This window comes from Gopherus evgoodei, chromosome 1 (genome assembly GCF_007399415.2).
Source record: "Gopherus evgoodei ecotype Sinaloan lineage chromosome 1, rGopEvg1_v1.p, whole genome shotgun sequence".
Classification (NCBI taxonomy): Eukaryota; Metazoa; Chordata; order Testudines; family Testudinidae; genus Gopherus; species Gopherus evgoodei.
The window spans coordinates 268,540,454-268,561,998 of NC_044322.1; the positions used below are offsets into that span (position 1 = coordinate 268,540,454).

At 44.3% G+C, this 21,545-nt stretch overlaps 1 protein-coding gene across 2 annotated transcripts in view; it reads right to left on the minus strand.

The window, feature by feature from the left end:
- Positions 1 to 21,545, minus strand: part of MYH9 (myosin heavy chain 9) — a 103,276-nt gene that overhangs the window by 56,301 nt on the left and 25,430 nt on the right. For both annotated transcript variants that reach the window (XM_030545437.1, XM_030545445.1), the window contains exons 3-5: positions 17,588 to 17,744; positions 1,206 to 1,233; positions 273 to 366 (exon numbers count right to left, since the gene is read on the minus strand). In XM_030545437.1, coding sequence (XP_030401297.1) covers positions 273 to 366; positions 1,206 to 1,233; positions 17,588 to 17,744 — 279 coding nt within the window. The remainder of the gene's footprint in view (positions 1 to 272; positions 367 to 1,205; positions 1,234 to 17,587; positions 17,745 to 21,545) is intronic.

Sequence of the window (21,545 nt, forward strand, 5' to 3'; positions counted from 1 at the left end):
CCTATGAAACCAAGACACTGAAAAACTGGTGTATCTCCACTGAAGTTAATGGAATTATGGGAGAGAATAATGGCCCCTGACTTGTGGGGTGTTTGGAGCCATGACAATTTTGCATGTAGCTTTATAGTTCATTGTCTCCTGACTCCCCTATGCCCAAGTTGGTAGCTAATGTTTATTCAGCCAGTATTAACCAAGGTATCTCCTAGCGTACCATGGCTTGTATGTGCTCAGCATGACAGTGCAGCTTCCTTGTAGTAAACACAGGCACTTACCTGGTCTTTTTTACTCTTGTGCGAGGAAGCAACATGAGCCAAATATTGAATGACCTTCTTGGTGTTCTCTGTCTTACCAGCTCCCGATTCACCTCTGCAAAGACAGAGCCTGGGATTCATTCAAGAACAAGATGGGGGAAATGCATTCACATTTTTAAACCCAATATGCTTTTCAGCTGACCACAGTGCTTTTAGTTGCATTCTTGCCATTAAACATTGATTTGAGAACCTGAACACATTAAGTGAACAGTAGAGCAACCAGTACCATGCTCTAGTCCTATTGCTCAGCCAGTTTCTTGTGACTGGGGGGGAGGAAATTTTGCTTTCTAGTCACTTGGCAGCCTTCATATGCAAGTGGTTGAGGAATAATTGGGGGGGGGAGGGGTGGAGACACAAAGGCAGTTAAGTGAATTCCTTAAAAGGAATTCCCATAAGCAAAGATCTGTAGTTAACTCCTTCAGAAGCAGAACTTAACAGGGTTTGGGGGAATCAGTCTTACTTTTAGGCTCGGAAGAGGAAACTGCAATGTTGAGTAGGCACATTATTCCCTACAACCTCAACCTAGATAGCAGGAATGAGAGCACATGGCTATTGCCTTCCTAGTTGCATTGTTGACTGTATATACACACACACACCACTGCTACCCCAGGTCTTCCAGAGTCCTTTCCAAGCATCAATAAAGTAACATCTCCACTAGGGCATCACCTTAAGATCACCTATTTCCTGCTCCTTCATGACAGAGAATCATTGTGCAGAAATAGGGGAGATGTGGGCAGGGAAGGGATGCTAATAATAGGATTTAAACAGGCAAATGTTCCCTAGCCTCTACACTATCATGTGACATACTGACTCCAGTAAACCCCCAATTAAGCCCTCCAGCAGGATTTTAACAAGAGCAGACAGCAAGACAAGCTGAAAAACGTAAATACTCACGTGCACAGAATGGACTGATCCTCTCGATCTGAAATAAAAGAAACAGGATCAGACAGGCCAAAACTCACTTCTGCCTACACCACAAAAGCTATTAAGTCCAGAGGGTATGCTGGCACTTCCCAAAACATGGAGAGCAGAAGTCACTAAGCACCCTCATGCAAGTGTCTTCACAAGAATGACCAGTCACCTCTAAACCTTGGTATAGTTCCTCCTCTCTCCCCAAGAGAACTGGATAAATTCATGGAGGTTAAGTCCATTATTGGATATTAGCCAGGATGGCTAAGGAATGGTGTCCTTAGCCTGTGTGTGTCAGAGGGTGGAGATGGATGGCAGGAGAGAGATCACTTGATCATTGCCTGTTGGGTTCACTCTCTCTGAGGCACCTGGCATTGGCCACTGGAGGTAGACAGGATACTGGGCTAGATGGACCTTTGGTCTGACCCAGTAAGGCCATTCTTATACTAAGTCCTAAAGGTAGCACCATCATCATTTTAGTTTCACCTGTCCAGATGTATCTGTAGTTCAACACAAAACAAGGTAATTGTTATTTTGCTTTTTCCAGGGCGTGAATAGAAACCCCTCCTCCTGATTTGTTCCTGTGCTCAAATGCAGAATACGCCATGCAACTCAAACCCTGCCACAAGGCTATTGCGGATGTTGACCTGTCTGTTAAAGCAAGGGAGGCCAAAGCATTGACTACAGCTTTAGCTGAGATGGGGATGCTAGAGTGAAAAAAGAAGTGGCTAAAGGTTTTTGCTTTAACCATTTCTTATGTGGCAAGTTCAAGATTGAGGTACTGTACTACTACACACAAAAGCCCTCCACATTAAAAGAACATTAAGGTTGCAAGGTCAAATACAGGAAATACCAGAATTAAGGTCAACCATAAACCCAAATTTAGATCCCTTGCGTATATGCACTGAGTATTCAATTACATGAACAAATACCATCCTCGCTCTCCCTCACACACCTACCCACACCCTTTCTGCCTCATTCAGTCCAGAATGGATGGTGCTCACTGAATGGATAACTATTTAACATTTCAGTATGTGGCCACATGTATTATTTACTGAACACCATCCAAACCCAACTATTAGTGTTTAGGCTTTACTATGGTGCTGTCATAGCGTCTTAGATTTTTAAAAACCATTAGTGAATATATCTTCACAAACACCCCTATGTCCCAGCCTCTTCCCTTTCCTCTCCCTCAACCCCCGTTTCTACCTTCCTTCCCTGGCTCCTGTTCAAGGTTTCCCCTGCATCCCTACCAGTCCTATCCTCCCATTACATGGTTCCTACCATTCCTATCCCCATATCCACTTCCTACTATTATCCTCCTCCCCCCCCATTCCTAACTCCACCCAGCCTGTTCCCTCTCCCCCCAGCTCCTATCCTTCCCCCTGCTCCACTGACCTAGTATTTAATCACTTTCCCCTCCTCTGTTCCTAATTCAGGTAGCTTCCTCCTCCATGCTGGCTAGGTATCGGTAGGGGGAGACAGCACAGGACAGAGTTTCCATGCTCAGTTGGAGCCCAGTGCTATGGTGGCTCCTAGTAGTCAGGAGTAGCAATTGCAGGGAGAGTCTTAGCCCATGAATGGAAGATACTCAGTTACTGTGGGGAGGACAGCATTACTGCTTCTGTGAAGTCAGGCTTCACACAGGAGCTATGGGGATGCAGTATGCTCTGTGTAGATTGAATCTTCAAGGATTTAGCTGCCAATCAAGTCTCTGAGCATGATGTGCGGAGATTTTCAGATACTCTGAATTAACCCAAGTTCATAGAGGTTAAGAGCAGAAGGGATTATTAGGTCTAGTCTGACCTTTTAATACAGGCCATTCTGTTTCATAGAACAGAATATCAGGATTGGGAGGGACCCTCAGGAGGTCATCTAGTCCAACCCCCTGCTCAAAGCAGGGCCAATCCCCAGACAGATTTTTACCTCAGTTCCCTAAATGGCCCCCTCAAGGATTGAACTCACAACCCTGGATTTAGCAGGCCAATGTTCAAACCACTGAGCTATTCCTCCACCTTGTTACCCATATATTTAGCCCAATAAAACTTTTTGACGAGAACTTCCAGAAAGATATCCAGTCATTATTTGAAGACATCAAGAAATGGAGAATCCACAAATTCCCCTGATATATGTTCCAGTGCTTAAACAACCTGTTAAATTTGTGCCTCTATTTCTAATTTGTCTGGCTTCAGCTTCCAGCCATTTGTTTTTGTTATGCCTTTCTCAAGCAAACTAAAGTGCTCTACAGTACCTAGTATTTTCTCCCCTTGTACACGGTAATCAAGTCATCTCTCAACATTCTTTTTGTAAGATAAACAGATTGCATTCTAAGTGTCACTGTAAGGCATTTTCTCCAGCCCTCAGATATTCTGTGGCTCTTTACTGCACCCTCTCCATTTTTTCAATATCCTTTTAAAAATTTTGACACTAGCCCTCTGGTCAGTATTCCAGTACCAGTTTCACCAATGCCATACACAGAGGTTTAAAAACAAAAACAAAAACAAAACATGCATAACTTTCTTACTCCTGGTTATACATCCAAGGATCTAGCCCTTTTCTGTAAAAATTCACCCAAAGGCAAAAGGCACATCAGATACCAGGACAATCACCCCAGGCAAATTTCAGGTCCCTGCTTTAAAACATGGAAGTGGTAGGGCTTCTTAATGAAACTGTTGCAAGAGGTTTGTGGGTTTTGTTTTTTTTTAAACTAGTCAAAAATGTATTTTCCCCTGATCTTGTCCATGGAAGTGACAACCATTTTACTGAAACTTGCCAAAAATATTTAGTGCAAGGCAGACACTGGGCATGGAAAGTCTCTGCCTAAATGGCTTAAGTCATAAAAGAAAAGAAAAAAAAAGAAAATAGGGTCTTAAAATTAAGCATCTGGCAACCTTAACTATAGATATTACTACCTATAATGAAGTGGCAGACTCTTCAGTCACTGAAGACTTAAGATATGTTCAATGTAGATCTTTAAGAAATCCACAGCTGAATGACAGGTATAAAGACAGACTTCTAAGCAGTTCAGAAGGCCACACCCATTAAGGTCTCCAGTCGGTCAATGGATCACCAAGGCGCGCGCCAGGATTCTGCATGACTGGGCACTTGGAGGGTGCACTGGGGAATAACTAATGATTCATCTGCACATAGCCCCAGGTGTTGTATTCAGTAGGGCAGACACCTGGCTGGTTTTGCAGCACATTCATATGTAGCTATGGCCTTTTGAAAAATTGACTAATGATGAGCAGCTCACCTGCCGGAAAAGCTTACACTCTCATTTGGGTACTTGGGGGCTCATGTAGGAAGCACATTTGAGACAAAAAGGTAATTTCCCTATACTTCGTGATAAAACACTGGCAAACAGCCATACACGCCAGATGTCAAACAGAACAAAGATGATGGACACTAGAATTAAACATACACAAATCAAATGCCCTGGCTGACACTTTATCTAGAGCAGCAGTTCTCAGACTGTGGGTCAGGACCTCAAAGTGGGTCATGATCACATTTTAAGGGGGTTGCCAAGACCAGCATTAGACTCACTGGGACCCGGGGCTGAAGCAGAAGCCTGAGTGCTTTAGCTCTGGGCAGTGGGGCTCAGGCTCTTCCTCCTCCCCCTGGGTCACGAAGTAATTTTTCTTGTCCGAAAGGGGTTGCTATGCAATGAAGCTTGAAAACCGCTGGTCTAGAAGAATGTTTTAAAATCTCATATGAGAGAGGGAGATGGCGACACAGCAGCAGTCTAGTTAGTATCTTCCATAGGTGGATGGTAAGTAGAGTGTCTCCTTTTCACACCTTACTACAGAATTAGACATATCAATTGGTGAACATACAGGAAAAGTCCAAGACAATAAAGGTGGACCCTTTCAGTACTATGTTACCCCCTCCCATTTGCTTTTCCCATGACCAGCTGCGAGTCACCTCCCCCTTTAAGTCATCAGGAATGTACCTGCAAGTGCAGGCAAGTCACAGCTATATGCAGACACTACCATAAAAGGAAACATTCCAGTTTGGAATTTAAGGAGAAATTCTTTACCAGCACTGTAAAACAGCCATCACTGGGATAGCTGGAATTCTTCTAATTGTGTGCAGACAGACTACTCAAAATGCTGGGCTGAGCCACGGGAAGTAGGATCCTAGCAGAAGACCAAAGAGTTGTTAAACTGCCACACAAGCAGCTCTTCTTAGAAGTTGTTCCACTTTAAGAGGCACTTACTCTAAATTCCAGGATGTTACATATTCCATACAACCCTCAGATCTTCCTTGCATAACCATGGCCAAAGTCAAACTTCAGTTGCCAGAACTAGAGGGACTCATTTTATTAGAGGCCCACCTCCCACATCTCCAAAACTGGTGGCACATGCAAGTTACTCATACTGGGTACTCACAACTTCAATTGTTTACTATAGGGCAAGCAAAAAAGTAATTGAGAACAATCTGCTTTTCAGACAGTCACTCCTCTGAATTACATATTTAATAAGTAAACCAACAGTCTAATTGCAGCAACAATTCTGTACTTCAGACCAGCTGGCAAAGAAATATTTCTATCTAAGCTTTATTTAGTTATTACCACAGTATCAGAGTACTTGCAAACAAAAAGTAATCTCAAGGATCCAGAAAGTAGTTCAGCCTTCAAATTCAAGGTGTAGAGTAATACACTGTAACTGCATATTACATACTTTTTTTGCCTATGCAAAACACTAAACCATTCTTAACCTCTGTAGTCCCCAGATAGAGTACGTTTAGGTTGGTTCCAGGATCTGAAAGCATTTGCACAAAAATAACTTGACTTGATGATTTTTACAAGCAACGTATGTAAAAATCATCTATGTAACATTGTACTGTGAGATAGCAAATGGACTGTACGAGTTCTGGAACTGTTTTTGCATATGCTAGTACAATAGGCAAGTGGCTACAACCCCAGCTCAGGTGGCTTTGGGAGTAGGGAGGAAGAGAAATTAGAAGGCTAGAACAGAACACTCAGTTTGCGCTAAGCGTCTTAGTTACAGAACATCCTAAAAGGCCTTTATCACCCACTTCCTCTGCATGAGCAACTCCGATTTTGAGCCTGTACATCTCCATAAAAGGAGAAGTAATATAGCTTTCACACAATGGTGACATCATCTTTCCAGCTAAGAGGAAGTGTATCTGAAAGGCAAAGGCTTGGCTTGCAATCCCTGGCCTATAGCTGACTCATTAAGGCAAAAAGCTTAACTATTGCTAGATGGTACCGCCCACCTCCTAACCACTGAACATAATGTCTGGCAGGAGAGAGGCCAGAGAAAATGCCTAGTCCTCTTGGTTTCAGTTACTAAAATGCTCCTCTGATACTGCTGCTAGTACATGCTGTCCAATTTAAGCAACTGACTGGCTGACCAAAAGAGGATCGAGCCGAAGAGAGAGCACGCGCAGGACTGATTTAGCCTTAAATGAAAAAGCTTTATCCATGAAGCATTTCAGTCAAGCATCCTCTTCACACACACACACCTGACTTAACTATGTAAAAGTTATTACACCCTTTGCCTCACACACAAAGCAGGCTCCTTAAGGGCTCTATTCAGTGGCCTTATCAACATTTGCATTTTAATTCAAGTTTCTCCCCACAAGGAGTCAGTTGATGCTCACTGCCACAGAGGTGTATTTTGCAGTGTAAATGTACTCTGAAGTACTGAAGCTTTGGATACAAATACACCTCTACCCCGATATAACACTGTCCTCGGGAGCAAAAAGAAAAATCTTACCACATTATAAGTGAAACCGCGTTATATCGAACTTGCTTTGATCCACTGGAGTGTGCAGCCCCACTCCCTGAAGTGCTGCTTTACTGCATTATATCTGAATTCATGTTTTATTGGGTAACGTTATAACGAGGTAGAGGTGTAATAAAATTTTATCTTAAAGGGAGGAATGCCCTGAGATATTCTAAACTGCACTAGGACAATTTTAGGTTCTAGACATATATGTAACCTCTTCAGATTCTATAGAGAGTCTTACCAGAGCTGCGCAGAAGCTTCCTTTTTAAAAGAGGACACCATTGCATGTGGTTCACTAAGAGGCACAAAGGGTGGGAAAAATAGCCTGTCAAACTGGATTGGAGGAGAGCTAAACTGATCAAGTAATGTCACTCTCTTAAACTCTAGAAGTGCCACATGTAATGTCAGTCAAAGAAAATACAGCAGACAGTCTCTCTTAGCATTCCAACTGGGAAGAAATTTGGAAGTAAAATGTTAGTGTAGACAGAGTCGAAATCCAAGATCCCAAACCAGAATTAATATGAAGGTGGCCTTGGACAAGGATAGAAACAGAACTTCCAGGAATGGACGAGGAAAGAATCACTGAAGTGAAGTCTCAGCTTCATGCTATCTGAAGCTGAAAGATTTGCATGAAAAAAAGTTATATACACAAGTTTTTACATCTATTGACAAAAACATCAAGGTTATTTCCCAAGTCATTCTTGGACCATATCCCAGATCCCCTCCTCCAGCATTCCATGTCTGAATTTGGAAACAACAAAATTGGAAAATAAATAAGTCTACCTGCAATTTTAGGTTACACAAACATTTGAGTTCTGAAAGGAAAATAAACTAGTATGCATGCTCCTGTGTTCATGGTGCCAATACAGTATTCAGCAGAGGAGTGAATCTGGGCTAGAGGGCCACAAACTGGCTAAAACCCTTCAGCTTTGGTTGATAAGAACCAACCAGAAGGTGCGTGATAAGCAGCACAAACCAAATGAGTAAAGGATTTTCTATATTCTTTGCTCTAACAGAAATGGTTTTCAAAGCAAAAAAGATACTTGCAAATTAGTTTAAGATTACCGACTGCAATCAAAGAAGACAAACATCTAAAAAAAATTAAACTATGGAAATCAAAAGCGACATTAACCTTATCACCCAATTCGAGTGTAGACATCACTGAAAAGAAACAAACATTCTGTATGACAAGCAACCAAAACTTAACAGTGCCTCTTGCTTTGGATTATTGTAGAGCCCTGGACAAATTGCTAAAGAAATCACTGGTAGTTTTCCTTCCCTTTTAGTGGAAATTTAACTGGACCAGTCCATGCTGTAACAACACACACACACACCCACCTCTAAACCCCCCACCCCCCGTCTCCCATAACCCTGCTGCCACCTCTAACAACTGAACGGCTACACAGCTGGTGGAGAACCAGTTCAGATATTTACTGCATAGCAGTTGCCAAGCATTAAGCATCCAGGGACATACAGGACAGAGCAGACAGTCCAGCACGTACAAGTCTGACATAAAAAAGATGAAATGCTGGTTCAGTCAGTCCAGTCAAACTAAGCAAAACCAGAAGTGTCCTGTTTACTCAAACTTAGAAAATATGTAAACATCTGAGAGTTATAAACTAAATAATTCATGCTCAAGTTCTATAATATCAGATCAAGGGGACTTGGTATTTCCTATGAAATGTAGCAACTGGGGAAAGGCCTCTGAAGAGCCTCAATCTCCCTTCCCAGAGAGGGATAAGGGTGTTAATATGGAGTTTAAACACTTGTGATTCGATTAATCATAGATTTATTCAAATCCATGGAGGGGCCACTACAGTATTTTCTTTGACTGACATTACATGTGGCACTTCTAGAGTTTAAGGGAGTGACATTACTTGATCAGTTTAGCTCTCCTCCAATCCAGTTTGACAGGCTATTTTCCCCACCTACTTTGTGCCTCTTAGTGAGGTACATGCATCAGTGTCCCCTTTAAAAGAGAAGCTTCTGCACAGCTCTGGTAAGACTCCCTATAGAATCTTGAGGTTACATATACTTCTAGAACCTGCACTAGGACAACTTTAGTTTAGAATATCTCGGGGCATTTCTCCCCTTAAGATAAATTATTTGTATCCAAAGCTTCAGTGCTTCAGGATACATTTACACTGAAGAACATACCTTTGTGGCAGTGAGCATCAACTGACTCTTGTTCACACTAGTGGGGGGGCGGGGGGGGAAGCGAAGAGAGAAGAGTAATGTAGATTTTCCCATTTGGGCTCAGAGACCCAGAGAAGGGATGGCTCTCAGAGCCTGAGCAGGAACATTTACATTGCTATTTTTAGCCCCATAGCACAAGCCTGAGTCAGTTGGCCCAGGCTCTAATACTCATTGCCATGGGTTTGGGTTTTTGTGCAGTGCAGATGTACCCTTAGAGGTTCCATTTCCTTTAGCCCTTAGATTGGCTAGCTCTCAAGTGACTACCAGCAGTAAACTGACTATTTAAGAATCACTGGGGGCTAATCTATGGAAATCAAGGCGTGTTTAATATGCTAAAAACCCAGCAATTGACTGCTGGAACATGTGGGAAACAGTCTCTGGGCTTGGCTACACTTGCAGGTGTGCAGTGCTGGGAGTTACAGCTGTCTTCATACAGCTGTGTAGGGAAAGCGCTGGAATGTGGCCACACTGACAGCTACCAGCGCTGCAGTGTGGCCACATCGGCAGCGGTGTTGGAAGTGGTGCATTATGGGCAGCTATCCCACGGAGCACCTCATCCCATTTTGGAGCCATAGGTTGTGGGAAGGGGGCGGGTCATTCTGCTTCCTGTCCCAACGCCCCGTGATGCATCGCTTCACATCCCAGCAATCCCTGTTTTTCCGTCCACGTTTGGCGCCATCTTGACTCTCAGTTTCTGTGCAGCATGATTTCTGTGGGAAATGGAGCCCGAACTGCAGAGGAGTATGCTGACGAGTCTCGCCAGCACATCACGTTTGGAAGTTGAGCTATTCCTTAAGATCCAAAGTGATGGAGTCCGACGATAGTAGCGAGTCGCCTGATGCGTACGACAAAATTGCTTCTGGCATTCAGGGAAATGCTCAGCACCGTGGAACGCCGCTTTTGGGCTTGGGAAACAAGCACTGAGTGGTGGGATCACATTGTCATGGAAGTCTGGGATGACGAGCTGTGGCTGCAGAACTTTCGGATGAGAAAAGCCACTTTCATGGGACTGTGCACTGAGTTTGCCCCCACCCTGCGGTGCAAGGATACAAGATTAAGAGCTGCCCTGCCAGTGGACAAGCAGGTGGCTATTGCAATCTGCAAGCTGGCAACTGCAGAAGCTACCCATCAGTCAGGAACCAGTTTGGAGTGGGAAAGTTGACCATTGGAAACGTGTTGATGCAAGTTTGCAGGGCCATTAATCGCATCCTGTTAAGAAGAACCGTGACTCTAGGGAACGTGCAGGACATTGTGGATGGCTTTGCACAAATGGGTTTCCCTAACTGTGGAGGGGCGACAGATGGTATGCATATTCCTATTCTGGCACCATTCCACCTAGCATCCGAGTACGTTAATCGGAAGGGGTATTTCTCTATGGTTCTCCAGGCACTTGTGGATCACCGTGGGCATTTCATTGACATTAACACAGGCTGGCCTGGAAAGGTGCATGATGCATGCATCTTTCGGAACACTGGCCTGTTCAGAAAGCTGCAGGCTGGGACTTTTTTCCCCAGACAGGAAAATCACAGTAGGGGACATTGAAATGCCCATTGTGATCCTTGGAGGCCCAGCTTACCTATTAATGCCTTGGCTCATGAAACCGTATACAGGGAAGCTTGACAGGAGCAAGGATCGGTTCAACTACAGGCTGAGCTGGTGCTAAGTGACTGGAGTGTGCTTTTGACCGTTTAAAAGGACGCTGGAGATCTCTGTATGGGAAGCTAGACTTGGGGGAAAGCAGCATCCCTGCTGTTATATCCATGTGCTGTACCCTCCATAATATTTGTGAAGGAAAGGGTGAAACATTCAGTCAGGCATGGACTTCCGAGGTTCAACAGCTGGAGGCTGAATTTGCACAGTCAGAGAACAGGGCTACTAGAGAGGCCCAGCACAGGGCTGCAAGGATTAGGGATGCCTTGAGGGAGGAATTTGAGGCTGAAAACCAACAGTAATGTTTGGTGCCTTGCACGGGAGTGAAGTGCAGTCATTACAATGTTAATAGGAACCTTTTTTTCCCTAAGCTTATTTGTAGTGCCTGTTTCTTTCCTGGGCTAAGGTATCTTTGACTTTCTGCAATAATAAAGACTGTTTTCAAAGCCAAGAATTCATTTATTGAAAAGAAAATAACTTTCTTGACAGACACACATTTTGGGAACCTAAAAGGGCAGGGAGGCGTGGTGGGGAACTGTACAGTTACAGGTTTGAATATGTCCTGTCTGGAGTGCTGTGCAATGACTGCTGCACTTCAGGATGCCTATACTGCATGGCGATGGGGGTTGAGTGCAGAGGGTAAGGGTCGTAGATCTCAGGGCTGGTTGGTGAACATACAGGTGTTGGGAGCAGCTGGTGGTGGTAAGAACCTGGATGCTGGGGAAGGGGGGTTGGAGCTGACATTGGGGCACAAGGGAAAGAGCTTGGGACAGGGGGGTGGTGCGGTAGTGCTCTGCCTGCATGGCTGCAAGCGCCTGGATAGAGTCCGCTTGGCGCGCCAGGATGCTTATCAGCTGCTTTGTGCTTTTCTTCCTGGCCGCTGTGTTTCTCTGGCGGATCCTGCTTTCCCTTTCCATCCAGTCCTGCACTTTGATTCTCTTTGGCAGAGTGATCCGTAACTGCTTGCAGCAGGTTGTCTTTTCTTTTTTGCGGCTTCTTCCAGAGGTTTTGGAGTCTTTGAGCTGTTGATAACACAGGCAGCCAAGAACTCAAGGTTGCTTGTGGAAAGGCAAAAAAAGGCAACACTTAACAGAGGCAGCATTGTTTATATCTCAGACAGTTATTCCCACACAGTGAAGGAGTTTACAATCTTCACATTAGCATAATTTTCCCACAGTAAAGAGAGCACACATAACCCACAGGAGCCCCAAAATGGTAAGTAAGGGGGACTGATTGCTTCAGGGCTGTGCTGGGGTTTCTGTGCGTTGGGGAAAGCAAACAGCTGCAGGAGGCACCTACACTGAACACTCTCCCAACATTTTCTACAGGAGTTGATCCTGGAAGATCTCGCTGATGCAGGTCAACTGGGAAGAGCGGGAGGGTCTTCTACAGCGATGCAGATTCTGCCCTGGCCCCTATGCAGCTTGCCTGTGTGCAGCAACGGTCCCCCCACCCCTCGCGGCACAGTGGCACGGATGCGTTAGCCTAACTGGGACAAGGACCACAGCGGCTCTCCCAATAAACTTGCGCAAGCGCATTTCCCATGCTTGGCCTGAAACTTTTGACGAGATTACTGAGGCCGATTACTGTGACGTGATATAGCCCATTGATGTGGTCTTCCACATCTAGGCATGCATGTATGCAGCCCTAACCCTCCTTCCTCTCCCGAATGATTTCCATCCTGAAAATAAAAGCCGCTTACCAGGAACCCGGTCCTCTGCTTGTCCTTCACCAACTACCGGCCGCTGCGACTGGCTACCTTCCTCCTGGCTTGAGAAGAGCTCCTGGCTGCATACCTCCTGGGACTCTGGGGTGTCTCCCCCCCCACCCCAGTACCCTCACTCTCAGTTTCCTCCTCCTCCCCTGAAGTGTCCATCATGGTCCTCGGATTGGCGGTGGGGTCACCCCAAGTATCGTGTCCAGCTCTTTGTAAAAACAGCAGGTTGTGGGAGCAGCGCCGGAGCGGCAGTTTCCCTCGCAGGCTTTGCAATAGGCACTCCGCAGCTCCTTCACTTTAACCCTGCACTGCAGCATGACCTGGTCATGGCCCCTTTCCAGCATGGCCCTTGATATCTGCCCATCAGTATCATAATTCCTATTGCTGGAGCACAGCTGGGACTGCACAGCTTCCTTCTCCTAAACACTGATGAGGTCTAGCAACTTGCCATTGCTCCATGATGGGGCTCGTTTGGCACGTGGAGGCATGGTCACCCGGAAACACTCACTGATTGCACTCCACACCTGGCCTCTCCCTGCTATTTTTCTGCCTGCTGAAGTGAAACAAGCTGGCAGGGAGGGAATAGACAGAGCCAGACCTGAGAGGTGCATTAGGAGCAAGAAGAGGGAGCACTCTAAGGAGAAGTTTTGAAGAAGCCATTAGGGATTAATTGTACTCCCTGCTGACCCCAAGTTTTGTTGCCAAGGTTTAGTGACACCGACAGCCATTTTGTGTGGTTCTTTAGATACCAGCGTCATGTCTGGACAGTCTGGCCCTACACCAGTATTTCATAGAGAAGATTGTTCACTTGCTCAAGATGCTGGAGAAGAAAGCTTCCCAACTAGCTTGAACAGACTCCATTCCAACAGCTCTGAAATGCCTTTTCCAAATAGATCTACTGAAGATACTACTCTCAACTATTTAGAAATTTAAGGCAGGTAAAATAATTTATACACATACACAAACACTCACTCCCTTTTATGCACATCTGCTGCATTAGAGTAATGCTATGCATGCTTAAGACATCTCCATATGAAACCATTATCCTTCAACTCTTCAACGCAATAAAGCCACTTCCTTCTGAAAGCATTCAAACCATTAAGTACTCAAGGTGCCAGACACCAGGAGAATTGCAGCACTTAGGCACCCTGGGTATTTCACTCCCACACACAAATATGGTAACTATTACACAGGAGGATTTCCAAGTTTGTCAACAACAGCAGAATTCTGAGGTCCCTCCAAGGCCCCATAGCAGAGTAGACTGGGGATAAAAACAGCACCACTTTATATATTGCAAATTTTCCACAATGCCTTTAGGTCATCGCAGTGCCCTGGATTAAGTTTCCCACAAGTGACTTAATCCTATTGAATGTATGGGCACTGGTGCACCTTTGGTTGGGGGCCTCTATAGCAGCCTGCCAGAAAGCGCAGTTCTGAAAGGTAGTGCAGCAGGTTGAACACAAAACAAAGGGTTAAACAATTTCAGGATTAGTTTAAATCAGAATAAAAGCAATCCTATCCCCATACCTAAACCTGAACAGGCTGCTTATTAAGATACCATAAACTCAGTGAAACCAAAAATACAGAATCCAAACAAACGTGTAGGGCTTTCTGCTTTATCAGCTCAAGAGATAAAACTGTACTCCATTCAGAGTTACCAGCTTGCTCTCTCTCTCTCAAAGCATTCATACCATGAAGGATTCCCTGAATATTGGGCTCTGAAAGGAGAAAGGGGCACAATCATTAATCCTAAATGCCTCCAGTCCTTGCAGAGCACTGGGCTCTTTCATCTTCTGTTCTCTGTGCAGATTCCTCCCATACCACGGGCTGCTGCATCAAGCCTCCCACACAGGCTAATCAAAATGGGAGAAAGCCAAATAGGAATGTTGTTCTCCATTGTCCAGCAGGCTGGCTGGGACCAGAAACTTAACAGCCTTCCCACCCTCACCCCCAATGCCAAACCCCAATGTCATCCCTGCAGTTTAGGGTTTCTGCCATTTGGTATCCTTGAAAAAGGAGACTGTTGCTTTAGAGTAAATTTGCTGCCAATACATACACTTTACAAGACACTGAAACCTACACTCAGAGCCCACTAAAACCTTGTTAAATAGATAGTGTGGTCACAGCCAGCTAGCCCATCAGTTGGGAGTGATTTCCAAGCCCAGCAAGTGCACAAAGGAGGGTGATTATAGGCCATAGTTATTCTGGATTAGATAAAGAGGACCAGGAGCAATCAGCTAATTGGACAAGACTGCCACATTCATCATGTAGTTAGATTTGTTGTGGGAAAGGGGCAACAGCTGAGAACTATTTGCCTGGGGCAGGACTGTAACCCTCTTTCTTCCTCCACCAGTTACCTCTTCCCTTATAGCAGGAAGGTAAGCACTTAAGCAGAGCTCAAACTCTCCCTTCTTCTCCGCACCAGTGCCAAGAAAACAGACATTAGACTAATCCTTTAGCTTCTTGCAGTGACTCAACAATGCAAGTCTGGGATTTCACACAGTTAACACTGCCTCGAAGTCAGGAAAAAAGATGGAGAGAGATACTAGTGACCATTTCCCTACAAACCACCCTGTGCAAGGGAACTTCACCTATCACTTCTAAGCCACAACAGTGTGGCTGTCTGCAGAACCAACTTGTGTAACTGGCAGAGGTTCCATACAGGATGCTTGCTCTACATCCGTCAAGTGGTTTTGCTGTTAGTTATAATCAGAGGAAGCCTTGTCTTCCAGAATCCTGTTACAATAGCATCAAAGGAATTGCCTCCATTGTTGCACAGAAGTGAAGGTTCTTCCCACAAACTAGAAACTCTGCTAGGACAAGTCAGTAGCTTGTTTAAAGAAAACAGCTGTTGACACTGTCGCTGACAAGGAGTAGGCAGAGAAGAGAAGGAAGCAATAGAGGAAGTGAACTGGAGATAAGAGGTTTATGGGCAGTCACGCTACCATGTAGTGAACAGAAGGCACATTTGTCCTGTCATTTGAGCAAGGAGTTTAGAAATTCCTTTGTTTAAAGAGGAAGTGAGGTTCTTTAAAGGACACATTCCAGGCAGTGTTCTCTGGATGCAGCAGAGCAGTTTTAGAGTGACAGCTAGGAAAGGTATTTGTATTTCTCAGCAGGGAATCATGCTCTTTAACAAGAAGCACTACCTTCCTACTCCTAGAAGTCATTGCCACCTGCTTCCACCACTCTATGACCTGCCTACACTCTTCCAGAAAGCAGCTTTTCCATTTCACCTTATCTGTCATGCCAAGTCTCCTGTGGGACTGTACTCCAGCAGCCTTTATTGGCATTCCTCCCTCCACTTCAGTTTTGTTGAGTCACTGATCTGGGCACAAGGAAAAAACAGTTTCTTCCTGTTTCCTTTCGCTTCACGCTACCTTACTGTCATAGCTTCACTATGCTGGAGAGTTTCTGAGAGGCTGCTGGGGAAAGGAGAAATGGAGGTCATTAATTGTGTCAAGCTACATAAGTAAAGCCCTACCAAATTCATGGCCATGAAAAACGCCACATGGACCGTGAAATCTGGTCTGTGTACTTTTACCATATTCTGTACAGATTTCACTGGGGGAGACCAGCATTTCCCAACCCAAATCGAGGTCACAATGTTATTGAGAGAGTGGGGGTGGGAGGGGAGGATCATGGTATTGCCACACTTACTTCTGTGCTGCCTACTGAGCTGGATGGCTGGAGAGTAGCAACTGCTGGCCAAGCACCCAGCTCAGAAGGCAGTGCCCCTCCAGCAGCAGCGCAGAAGTAAGGGTGGCAATTCCATATTATGCCATCCTTACCTCTGCACTGCTGCTAGAGGCTGTGCTGCCTTTAGAGCTGGGCTTCCAGCCAGCAGCCACCACTTTCCAGCTGCCCAGCTCTGAAGGCAGCACTGCCTCCAGCAGCAGTGCAGAAGTAAGGGAGACAATACTACTACCCCCTACAACAACCTTATGACTCTCCCCACCCCCACAACTCAGTTCTGGGTCAGGACCCCTACAGTTAGACCACTATTTAAATCTGAAATTTCATATCTGGAATAATGAAATTTATATTTTTAAAATCCTATGATCATGAAATTGACCAAAATGGATGAGAATTTGGTAGGGCCCTATAAATAAGGCCAGATAACTGGAAACTGACCAAATGGAATTTTCTTAAAAAACAGGAGATAGAAGTTCTGCCCCTCCAGGGGAAGTGACAGAAATCCAGATTTTTAATAGTGAACAGCTGCTTACGAGATGGGGAAGTTTCAGCCTCAACTCTCCCATGCTGTCTTGTCCCAAAGTGTCATTATTTCAGACTGTCCACCATCTCTTAGGCACTCCTTTTAGCTTTGCTACTTCTGCATCCGTAATCCAGATACCAAGACAGGAAGACAGACAGAATAGTGCTAACTCTCTATACATCTGGGCATTCCACAGGATTCCCCAACTGCAAGCTTTGATTCTCTAAAAGGAGGAGATCACCTTACTGGGAGCTGGGATGCATACACGATTTTCAGAGCTTTACATAAAAGATCCCCAACTGACACCAAGAAATCCACTGGCAGTTTATCAGGAACCCATAAACCACACCTGGTTTTGCATTAAATTCTTTATATCTGATGACACTATGTAAGCATTCTGCTAAGTATATCCAGGAAGCGATCCTGGTCAATGTATTTACTTTCAAATTTATGAAAAGCCAATACATTGTGTAGTACTAGCAAATAAATGCTTATCCTCCTTGACAGGATAGAACTTATTCTTTATTGCATGAAAACTCAATCAAGTCTTGATGTAGAGTTTCAGACCACACTCTGCTTCCGGCACCAAAAACAGCTCTGGTTTGTCCTCAGGAATCTCAATAGTTTTGTTACAAGTACGCACATACACACACCCAAGCATCTCTCTCCCTCCTTAGAAGGGGGGTCAGGAAGTTACACTCTTTAGTGACTCCTCCACACATCCTCAGAGAGGTTTGCTCTCTTTTACAATAAGTCCGCCCACCACATCTTGAATATCATTTTGACTTCAAGATCTCACTAAGAAAGTCACTGTCCCATAGTTGGCACTCACCTTGCATCATACTCCTGTAGGCAGTGTCTGTGATTGCATATATGTGAGGAGGCATCTCATGCCTCTTTTTGCCTTTGTACATCTCCACAATCTCCTCTGAGTATATGGGCAGATTCTTGTAGGGATTTATAACCACACAGAAAAGGCCTGAGTAGGTCTGCAGAAAAAAAGACATCAGTTAACAGTGGTTAGAGTCAGACAGATCTTTGTTCTTTTACGGGTTTCTTGCTTGGAGTCAATCCCCCTTTGAGAGGTTCTACTGGGGCAGTGAAGAGAGACAGGAAGGCACAATACCAAGTTTACCATTATGGCACATAACCACCTTCAAGGTACCCTACTAGATACTCCATGCTATCAGGATGTTATTGTGCAGCAACTGATCTACACTGGCTAGCTCATTCCAGTTAACTGCAGGGCCCATCGAAACTAGTTTCCCTGGCTTTCAGAGATCTGAAGTTTAAACCAAGTTACACTTTATTGTAGAAAACAGATGTTCACCTCCCAGAATTGTGCGCTAGCTCATATTTGTAAAGCCTGCTTACTATAGTTGTCCAGAGTATAACAGACCCCCATGATAAGCTACACACGGGAATAAGCATTCATAAGCTGATGTAGGGACAAGCACTAATGTGTTGCATTAAGCACCATGAGCAGTGAGCCATGAATTTTCTTAATATCTCTCAGAACACCTGTTAACATGCATATATGATTCCCCTGCTCAAATTCATCAGTTCTTAAGCAGAGCTATCCTTTGCCAAGAAGTGCGCCGCACAGGAGTCATGCTATCACAAACTGATGTCCAGCTGGAAAGAAGGCACTCAGTGTTAAAAATGTATAATTAACCATTGGAACAATTTACCTAGGGTCATGGTAGATTCTCCATCACTGAATTTTTAGAAAAATATCTGATCTTGTTTTAAAAGATCTGTTCTAGGAACTTTGGGGATGTTCTATGGCTTGTATTATACAAGATGTCAGACTAGACCATCAACAGTGCTTTATGGCTTTAGGTTAAGATCCTACAAAGTTGCTCATTTCTAGTAGAATTCCCTGTATGGGAGTAACCAAGGATTTACTTTCAGTGGTTTCCCTCTATTAAAAGGGAATGGATAGGAGATCAGGAGAGGACCCCCATACTAAATCCCTGAAGTAGTACCCAGTAAACGATTCTTTGGATTATTTGATGGACAGCTGATGCTTCCTCCTGACCCCTTCATTCAAAAGAACGCTTTGATTCAGAGGTGAAGCCAAAGTTAGTTTGTGAGAGGAAATATTCTTAGGCACCACTGTAGTTCATTCACATACAAGACACAAACTTAGCTGGGGCTGCATTTAAAACAAGAGTCACAAGTCCAACATAGCTTGGAACTGATCAACATGTAAAACTCTTGGAGGCTCCCATTTTAACAATAAGGGAATACTTGTCACCATCACTAGCATCCATCACACCAAACCCAAATTTTAGTTTCAACTGGCTTTAATCCTGCAGAGTTCTGAGGCAAGACAAATGCCAGATATTTTTACTGCAATTTTAAAGAGACCTACCTGAGAAAGACAGGTGCCAAGACAAGAGGAAGAGAGAAAGTATTGCAGGTTTGTTAGTACCCAAGTCTCAGAATGCACTTTCTAGTTGGAAAGTATTTTGGGCAGAAGGAAGAATGTATTCTTAGATAGTCTAAGAAACCAAGCTTTGCTCCTGAGGTTTGTAGTCACTCAAAAAGCATATAGATTTTATTGGCATGTGTTTGCTTCATAAGGCCAGTCTCTCATCCTATCGGAAATTCTAGTAGAAGAATAGGGCATATCTGGCACATTCTACATCTTGCACTTCCCCCCACTTTCTCAAAGAAAACTGTTTTGGTGTAGTAAGGAGTCCTCTACTCTAAGCACAGTGGGCATTTGATCAGATTTAGCCTCTTCAGCTGGATCAGGGTAAAGATTAGACTACTGGCAGTTAGAAGGGTAGAGATGGCATCTGTTACATAGTTTGTGGTCATAACCCTGATTTTCTGGATGTTGCTTTTACTTCGAGTAGTTAGCCCTACTTAAGTGTCTGAGACTCAAAACAAAGAAGTTCAGGCATGCAATTTTAATCCCACACCCCCTCAGTGGGCATCCGCACCCATTTTCACATGGCTATAATGGAAGTTTGTGTGCCAATTAGACACACACCACTCCCCAAAGGAAAGTATGCCAACTAAGTTTTCCTGTGTGTATGGAGGTGGTTTCAGAATTAGTCTTGCATTGGAGGACACTAGACAACTTGCACACTAAAGAATAGTTTCCAAAAGAGAAGACCCCAATATTAAAGCATCTGTCCAAGATGAGATCCTACCAAAAGGGTTAGATAAATTTAGCTACCTGGTGGGTTATTAGCTCAATGTTGAGAGTTATTTAAGTGAGGCGAAGAGAAAACTGACAAATAGACAATCATCGCCATGCCTAGATAGGTTAACTGAATTTTAGTGAGCTGATTTAACCAAGTGAGTTGCTCTGCCACAGTAATACCAGCAGACATTGGCCCTGATTCTCCAGGATGTCCAATATAGTGTTTGGACATAGACTAGAGAGCTGGCATGGCTCCTAGATGCAAGTGGAAATTAATAGGCCCCATTTTGCTCTAATTTCCTCCAGTGGTGTAAGGTCTGTTGCATACCTTATGCCAATGGTGGCTCAGATGCAGTGAAGCTCTGTTTCACCACATCTGCCCATAGAATGCCCCTGACACACCCTCTCTTTTCCCCTATACCAGGTGTGGCTGATGCAGCAGGCAACCATGCCATTAAGGGACAAGTTATAGTCTAACTGGAACTTGCACAATTGTTTTGCTGGAGTTCAAAGAGATGCTATACTGTAAACTATGCAACTGCTTTTCTTGTGAATATCCATTGCTGGTTATAGCCACTATATGGATGTTGTAAATAGAAACGGATTAGAAGAGAATATGCCTGTTGCGGGGAGGGGCCAGGGGTAAAGAAAAAAAAAATGAAGTGAATAAGTGGCAGCAACTAATGCTGAAAGATTCAGCTATGGATTTAGAGTCTGCATTAGTACAGCTTCCTACAGAGGAGTGTAGGAGGACTGCCCATATTCCAAGCAAGAAAGCCTGGAGGTCTGAAGCTGAATGGAAGCAGCACAGGAAGAGCAGCACTTAGCGACAAAAAGAACATTAATGCTATCAGACCAATGAAGCAACGGGGAGAGGAGAGAACACCTAAGGCAGGGGTTCTCAAACTAGGGGTTGGGACCCCTCAGGTGGCTACGAGGTTATTACATAGGGGTCACGAGCTGTCAGCCTCCACCCCCAAACCCACCTTGCCTCCAGCATTTATAATGGTGTTAAATGTATATTTAAAAAATGTTTAATTTATAAGGGGGGGGGGAATTGCACTCAGAGGCTTGCTAGGGGTCACCAGTGCAAAAGTTTGAGAACCACTGACCTAAGGGCAGTCTCTTTTCCAGAACAGTAATTCTAAGACAATAGCTAATTTTATCCTTTAAGTATTTGAGGTTCACGGAAGAGACACTTATTTACACAGCTCTACCAATGCACGTCCCTCCTGATCTGCAGTCCCAACACTGTTATCTCACTCAAGAAAGCTTATGCTGAAATACATTTGTTAGAACAGGAGTACTTGTGGCACCTTAGAGACTTTCTTCTCACTTACTTTGCTACTCCACTAAATCTGCCAGCCTTACTAAGGAGTGCAAAAAAGTCATCTTAGTCTCTTTGTATTGTCAATTTTATTTTCATTTTGCCCAAGTCTAGGAAATGAACCCAAGTTTCCAGAGATTAAAGGCTAATGCACAAAGGTGAGACCTAACAAGTTGTCTCCACTCAGCTGTGCTTTGCTTCAGATATCACTGCTCAATATTATAGTTCTGGAATTAAACCTCACTGGTGTTTTGGTTGATGCACAGGGCAGACTAGAATCAGGTTTACTCTTTAGCAGTTACT